Source organism: Trypanosoma rangeli (assembly GCF_003719475.1).
Source record: "Trypanosoma rangeli strain AM80 chromosome Unknown Tra_15.4_contig_00145, whole genome shotgun sequence".
Classification (NCBI taxonomy): Eukaryota; Euglenozoa; class Kinetoplastea; order Trypanosomatida; family Trypanosomatidae; genus Trypanosoma; species Trypanosoma rangeli.
The window spans coordinates 1-7,190 of NW_021705890.1; the positions used below are offsets into that span (position 1 = coordinate 1).

Genomic DNA, 7,190 nt, shown 5'->3' on the forward strand with positions numbered 1-7,190 from the left:
GTCGGGAGCAGTTTTCCCCGAGTCAAGGAGGGCATGGTGACTCTACGGTGCCAGCTCTGTGGGGCTGTCCCCGTACAAGGCCTCCTGTTGGGGTGGCGCAAATCCCCGGGCGCCTCCTCGCTTCCACCGCATACGCCCCCCACGAGGTTCTTCTGCTTTATGGAGCGTAGCGAGCGCGGTGCCACCTGTCCTTAAGGCGTTGCACTCTCAGGGCGAGAGGAGCGTGCAGGCGGCGCACCGCGAGCCAGCGGCTTTTGGCCGCGACACCGTCTAACTCCGTCAGCTCGGGGTCCAAAAAACGACGGCTTCCGGCGACTGTCTGCCGGGACTGCCACCTTGGCGGCCCCCCGTCTGCTCGGCGTAATTCGTTGTTCTGCGCCGCCCACGTTGCCCCCATGCCCCGTGGAATCCTGCGGAGCTGATTGGCCGTGTGGCGATATTTCCTCTGGTTGGCCTCCCCCCGCGTAGACAAACTTCGGGAAGGCCCCAGTAGCCCAGCGGGACGCGCCATCGCCCCCACAATCTTTACGTCAAATGCAATGATGTGGTGGCCGCTGTCTGGCGAGGGCTTTGCCGTCTAATTGGGAGAGACACGGCAATAGTGTCGGGGGCCAAGCCGCGGCGTCCGTCGACCAATCCTGCGCAGCCGCCCGCGTTGGTCACCTGGAAGCCTCTCCCAATGCACCGTCGCGCAATGATCTTGCCGCGGGATCCAGGTGGAATATCGCGACCCCAATCCACTGTATTTGCCTCGGCGTCTGCGCAGGGCAGCTTCTCCAACTCCACGCCGGCGACACCGTCAGCTCCATTCCTACCGCCGCCTCGACAGGTGCGAGCAACGCTGTAGTAGTGCCGAAACCCCAACAAGCCGAAGCTACCTGCTTGGGTGGGGCGGCATCCGAGCCTCGCCTGCGCGAGACCCGCAACGCTCCACCGCAGCCCCCCGCAAGCAAAGGCCAGAACTCTCGCCTACACCGCCATTCAGCTGCCGCGTGGTGCGGGAAGCGCTGCCGACTGCATGGCAACACGCGCCTCCAGACTTCAGTGTGAAGTACTGTGCCGTGACTGAATGCGGTTGCTCCGTGGCTGTTGGCCGATGCCGTGAGCCCTGCGCCAGCAATGGTCTGGTAGGAGAAACGCTGCTGGCTCTTGGTTTCCCCCGCACGACGCGGCACTAATCCCTGGCACGGCAAAGGTTTAAAAAAAGCCCTTCCCGCCACGACGCCCTTCCGCTAGAAAACTAGAGAGAGGGGGTTGGGTGGGCGGGGAAGAAAAATCAGTGGATGGCACTGGTCATTTAGTGGGCGCAAAATAAGAATACGGCAATTTTTTTTTTTTTTGGGTTTGCTTGTAAGATAAGAACTTTTCCGCGGAATTTGAGTTCTCGTTCGTGGGTCACTGAACCTGGTGGCAATTCTTCTTTTATACTTCCTTTCTTTTATTCTCTCCTCGGATAAAGCTCACGGGCTGGAAATGGAAGTGGGGCGCGGTTGTAGCGGTGGTACGGGACCGCGTCGTAACCAACATAGCCGTCGTCGGCCTTGCCTTGTATCTTCGTCGTATTGCCAGGGTACACGCGCACCAAACCCCACACATGCCGCGTAAAAAGGTGCTGCAGATAGTATTCCTGGTACTGAATGCGGCGGTACCACGTTGTCAACTGTGCCGCGCGAGACCGCTTGTAACCGGTGGTGTCGCCTATACGAATGGGAGGCTTGCACATGTGGAAACGGTGCAAATCCTTCTGGATCACCGCCGTGCGACGCAGCGGAAGTTGGTCGACCCCTAGAGTAAAATACATGAGCTTCTGCCGCACCATGCGCTCTGGATCTGCCCACCACGTTGGCCCGGTACGAATCACTGAAATCGGCGGAGTCGCCACCGATTTTGTAAGAAATGTGTTGCGACAAGAACGCGTCCTGCCCAACATTTCTTCCTCCTCCTTTCCGCTGCTTTAGTTTCAATGAACCCTCTCGTCCCTATTCCCTAAAAAATAAATAAATAAATAAATTGAACAAACAGAAGGCTCTTCATGGTGTCACTCGAGTTCGTGCGGCACGACAAACCCGCACGCGCTCACGCGATGGGGGGCCGTCACTCTCCACACAGGCGTAACAACAAAACAAAGAAAGAGAATAGACCGCAATTTGAAAGAAATAAACAACTGAGCAAAGTGCTACATACATCGCCACCAATACGGTATCGGGCCTTTTTCCCTTTTTCTTCCTCCACTTACGGAGGCGACTGCCCCCAACTTTGGCTCATGGAATCCCCGCTTCCCTTCCACCAATCGTTTAAGCCGCCCAACGAACTGTCGCCAGACTCATCGGTTCCCCCGTGTGCGCGGTAGCGGCGCATTTGTCGTTCTCTTTCCCGATGCAAACAAATACGCCATTCTTCCGCCTCATCCAGAGTGCGGGGGACACCGGTGGAGTCATCGTCATCGCGATAAGGCTCCTCACCGCTGCGCCAAAACTCATCGTGGTGCAGGTGGACGCGCCGCCACTCATACAACATGCCTTCTTCTGTCACCGCCACAAGAAGGCCCATATCGGGCGACCATGCTAGACTGCGCGGAATACCGCCACATGGCACCGGCAGAGTTGCCATGACGCTCCACTGAACTGGCCTGGATGCCGTGGGGCAACTTCTCTTCGTGGTCTCTTCCTTCAAAACAAATGGGCGTGCCGGTGTACAGGCGACGATGTAAACAAACCCTTCTTCACAGGTACACGAGATTGTGGGGCAGCGCATATTGTCCACACAAAAGGAAGTACCTACTGACATTTGGCGGATACGACATGTGCCTGTCATACTTAGCATAGGAATCAGCTTGTATTCCCGAGGAGTAGATTTGCTTGGCTGAACGGAAAGAATTACCAATCGATCCTGCGTAAATGAGGCAAGCAACATCATGGCATAGGCTGTCCGGGATGAAATTTTAGCATCCGTTTGGGTAGATAACTTTTTTACCTTATTTAGTGGCCATCCACCTCCGAGTGCAGCTGCTGCCCACTTTTTGACTGTGCTTCTCTCAGGGATTTCTTGGCCCGTGTGTTGAGCACGTAAAAGACAATGAAACTGTTGGTGATTCATGGAACTCGCCACCAAAGATGCTACGGGTGTCCCCTTCTCCACAATGCACCCCGCTATCTTCTCGAATTGCGGCTGACCCTCCATTATTGAGGTCGCCACAAGCTCTCGTCGCCTTTCATTTTTGCTGTGTGCTCTGACTGCGGATGACCCTGCCGCCATTGCTACACTACGCAATAAAGATGGTGGCGGCGCTGTTGATTTGAAGGAATATGATGCTTGTAACAGCGACGACTGAGATATGTTGTCTGGCCGCCGTCGTTGCCTTGCTTCTTTTGCATCCACCGTCACGACGGAGGGGCATGCCACACCGTCAACGCTGCTCACGCGGCACCGCCAAACGGTGATGGCCCCGTTAGCGTCTCCTAAAAAAAGAAAAGGATCGGTGCAGGGCTCCACTGCCAACGCTGTGGCCTGCACACGTATGAGCTGCCCCTTGCGCGTCACAGAAAAACCGGTGGAGGTGTTGTAGAGACAAAGCAGATGCTGCTGCGGAAGTGAAACTATAATGTAGTTGTTGTTCTTTGGCATAAATCGAACTGCAACAGGCACAACACCATCGGTGTTGATACGGCGGACCTTGGTCGGCATTCGCTGACTCCACAATATAACGCAGGCGTCAGCCCCCGCGGAAGCAAAACATGTGCCCACATCATCAAAGGCAATATCTGTGACGGCACCGCTGTGGCCCTGAAGCAGGAGCGGCGCCCCAGCAGTGGTTGTGATGACGCCGCCCGGGTTGGCAGTCACCTGCACAAACCACAACTTGCCCCGTTCCGTGCCTACAATATAACAATCTCCCTCTGGGGAGAAACGCACTCGCGTGCATCCATCGCCCCTACAAGCATCCGCAGCAGCCTTATGCTTGTCAGTTTCATGCCTCTTGTCGGTGGCTACAAGCAGCGTGCTCAGGTCCACAATACGCGCCTCAGGCGAAAAAAGGTACGACGTATATGGTGCCTCTTTGCCTGTGCCAATTCTATCAAACTCCATCTGTGCTGTGATCGCCGTGCTCTCGCTGCAGGCACCAACAAAAGCAGGCACCGCCGATTGTGGTAGTGAAGGACTCGATAAAAAATTTGCACGTGTACCTCCAGCAGTAATGGATGCAGAACCCCAACGGCGATGAACGGTGCTGGAGGTATTGAGGGGCGACCCATGCTCATGTGCCAATTTATGAATGTAGACATCATCAGTAGAGGCATGGGACACCGAGTATGTGTCTTGTGAGCTGCTTCTGTCACTGTGATCACCCGTCAAGGTAAGAGTGGAGGAAATGCTCGTGCGTGCATGATGACTACTGTTTTCCTCCTGATGATCATCATTGGAGTCATCAATATCACCACACACGACGGCTGCAGCTGCGGCGACAGGATTACTTCGAAACCAACCTCGCTTCGGGATACGGCCGGCACGTTTCTGTCGCCTACTTCGTCTCTTCTCCACTGCTTCCAGTCGCTGCTGCAGCGTCGGGAAGAGCCAGCGCAGCGGTGGAAGCGGCAAGGCCTGTGTGACAACGAACTTCTCTCGCTCTTCTTCCTCCATCCCCTCGCTATGTGTGTCACGCGTGTGCCCCAGCACTTTGTTCCCGTCCAACTGACACTTCTCACTGCTTCCATCCTCGAGGTCCACGGAGCGGAGGGCGTTACTGTAGAAACACGCGGTGCTTTCCCGCAGCGATGACAGTGGCATTGGCCCCGCGGGCACTGTGCTCTCCTGCCCATCATGGTCATCGGCGTCCGTAAGCCCATGCAATGCAAGCAGCAGCCGCACACGAAAGATGGCGGTGCGCAACTCCTCTCTGCACTCCCCGTCTGTGACTTGTGGCGTCAGCATCACGTACTACTCCCTCCCCCCCTCCCTCCTCCTCCTCCTCCTCCTCCTCCTCCTCTTCTTCTCCTTTCACACGCAAAAATAAAAGAGAATCAATGAAATACAAGAGAATAATAACAACAAACAACTAGGTGCTGCTCTCTTTGGTATATCTTGCTGAGCGCTGAGGTGTACACCACGGGCGACAATAATATTATATTCCAGTTTGCTCAATCAAGTAAACGAGATGGGAAAGAAGATGCAAAGAAATTGTTAACTTCAATATTCCCCGCCACACTTGAGTAATCGTCGTGCGGCTGCTTCAACTGCAAAAACATGGTCATCTGTCGCCTGCAAGGCTCGCAAAGCTGCGGCAAGGTTGAGAAGATACTCCGAGTTTGGACCACTATCCCCCGCAGTTTCCAATATCTGCGCCGCGATACTCTCCACAGTCGCTGCTCCCAAATACTCACTGTTTTCCTTTGTCGCCATGTAACACAAACACACAGCCCCTTGCGGCAACGCAATTGGCTCATGGCTGTGTAGGTTATGCAATGTAACCTCCACGCGCTCGTACCCGCCACGCTCACGATGGTCAAGCTGGGCTAGGATTGCCGCCCGCACGGTGGGCTCCGATGGCAGTTCATACGCAACACCTGCCACCCATGCGTCGGGCGCATCGCTTGGGAGTAGCGTCACCACGCGTCCGGGTTTGCCAGGCACCCCACGGTGGTCTGTGCTGCCCTGATAAAACACACGCCTGTAGCCGGGGATACACGACGGAAAGCTGCGGCGGTGCTCAAACTCTTGTTTCCACAGGATGGAGCCATACCCAAATATTAGAGTGGGAGGAGGGTCAGGTGACATGAATTCGCTCTCGTTATACACTTCCTTTGGCGCTCTCAAGTTACTCCTTTTTTCTTTGCTTCTCTCCTCCTTGTATGTGTGTAAGGAAGATTCTCGTCACCCCGCAGTAGAAAAATCACTACATACATAGAGAAAGCGGAGTGACGCGGACGCATACACGTGTGCGTGACGCATCCAAGAGAGAAAAAAAAACATCAATAATATAATGTAATTGCCAGGGATGGCAACACACACGCACAGATTCAAAAAAAAACACACACACACAAGGGAATAACAAATACACGGCAGATGATCTACTGTCCTTTTGCGGTATGTTATTACATCGATACAGCACCCGCCGATGCCACCTTCCTAGACCAAAGCATAAAACCAACTTGTTTTCTTGTGGCAACCCCTAGTTGTCCTAATTCCGACTCGTGCCCTCAAGCACGGCAAGCGTTGGTGTACGTGGGCTGCACGACACCCATGGCATTCCCTGCGACGAGGAGTGAGCCAATGAAAACACCCCATCGTCACAACTGCGACAAGAAAAAAGATTGTGTTGAATGCTGATCCTGGTACTATGACGAAGATCTAGCACGGCGGCGGAGTCTGCCAAAACATGCGCCTGACAGCTCTGCTTACACGGGGGAGGGAGTGTACAATGTCTTCTCGCCCAGGTAGGAGATGACGCGCAGAAGCGCCGGGCTGAAAAAGAGAAAGATGACCACATTAAGGCCGCACAGCACACCGTAGCCGACATACATCCACGCACGTTCGGGCCAAGGATTGCCACCTCCCTCATGGCGACGAGGCAGCAAAGCAACTTCTCCGTACAGAGTGGGCAAGAAAGCCAAGACAATGCGCAACACCCACAAGGGTCCTACCACTTGCAGTGGTCGAATGACATCGCAGAGTGATCCCACCAGCAGCCAGTATGCGCAAAAAAATAAAGGAAGCAAGCAGAGCGGCAAGCACTAGAAGCACGGGCTCTTGAAGATTAGAATCCAATGGGGTTTTGTGCGTCACTTGCACTCACCGTGTTATTTATGCTTTGTGGCCTTGCGCCGTTCAGTATTGACTTCTCCTTTGGCAGCAGTGGGGTTGCTGAGCGCATCCTCCTCGCCCTTCTTCTTCCCCTTTTGGGTATGACTGTGTACGTAAGTAGGTTTCTAAATGATGCAGATGAACATCTTCCAACTTCCTAAGCAGGTAAGAGCTGGAAGCACAGAAAGTATAAATACATAACATATGTGAACATAAACCGTCATCTGTGTCTCAATTTTCAGTTCCTTAATCGTTTCCTCACTCATACGCTCCAGCGAAAAACTATCCAACGCAACAGTCAGTAAACATGAAATCGCTTCCCCATTCTCATTCTATACATTCGGCAAATAACATGAACAACACAAAGCAACAATAAGAGACCACACACACAC

General features: G+C 54.0%; 5 protein-coding genes across 5 annotated transcripts, besides 3 other annotated features; all 5 read right to left on the bottom strand.

Annotated features, from left to right (window-relative positions):
• Window positions 1–157: 157 nt before the first annotated feature.
• TraAM80_04783 (uncharacterized protein) lies at window positions 158–511 on the bottom strand (the record flags this gene model as incomplete). The annotated part of the gene is made up of 1 exon (XM_029381696.1): window positions 158–511. The coding sequence occupies one exon, from the start codon at window positions 509–511 to the stop codon at window positions 158–160; it is 354 nt and encodes a 117-aa protein (XP_029238429.1).
• A 927-nt stretch (window positions 512–1,438) lies between these two features.
• On the bottom strand, window positions 1,439–1,930 carry TraAM80_04784 (uncharacterized protein; the record flags this gene model as incomplete). Its single annotated transcript, XM_029381697.1, has 1 exon — window positions 1,439–1,930. One exon carries the CDS (start codon window positions 1,928–1,930, stop codon window positions 1,439–1,441), a length of 492 nt encoding a protein of 163 aa, XP_029238430.1.
• A 57-nt stretch (window positions 1,931–1,987) lies between these two features.
• Window positions 1,988–2,011: a microsatellite.
• A 221-nt stretch (window positions 2,012–2,232) lies between these two features.
• Window positions 2,233–4,929, bottom strand: TraAM80_04785 (uncharacterized protein; the record flags this gene model as incomplete). The annotated part of the gene is made up of 1 exon (XM_029381698.1): window positions 2,233–4,929. One exon carries the CDS (start codon window positions 4,927–4,929, stop codon window positions 2,233–2,235), a length of 2,697 nt encoding a protein of 898 aa, XP_029238431.1.
• Window positions 4,930–4,953: 24 nt separating this feature from the next.
• Window positions 4,954–4,984: a microsatellite.
• A 200-nt stretch (window positions 4,985–5,184) lies between these two features.
• TraAM80_04786 (cation transport protein ChaC) lies at window positions 5,185–5,772 on the bottom strand (the record flags this gene model as incomplete). Its single annotated transcript, XM_029381699.1, has 1 exon — window positions 5,185–5,772. One exon carries the CDS (start codon window positions 5,770–5,772, stop codon window positions 5,185–5,187), a length of 588 nt encoding a protein of 195 aa, XP_029238432.1.
• Window positions 5,773–5,998: 226 nt separating this feature from the next.
• Window positions 5,999–6,037: a microsatellite.
• A 138-nt stretch (window positions 6,038–6,175) lies between these two features.
• Window positions 6,176–6,556, bottom strand: TraAM80_04787 (uncharacterized protein; the record flags this gene model as incomplete). The annotated part of the gene is made up of 1 exon (XM_029381700.1): window positions 6,176–6,556. The coding sequence occupies one exon, from the start codon at window positions 6,554–6,556 to the stop codon at window positions 6,176–6,178; it is 381 nt and encodes a 126-aa protein (XP_029238433.1).
• Window positions 6,557–7,190: the final 634 nt, after the last annotated feature.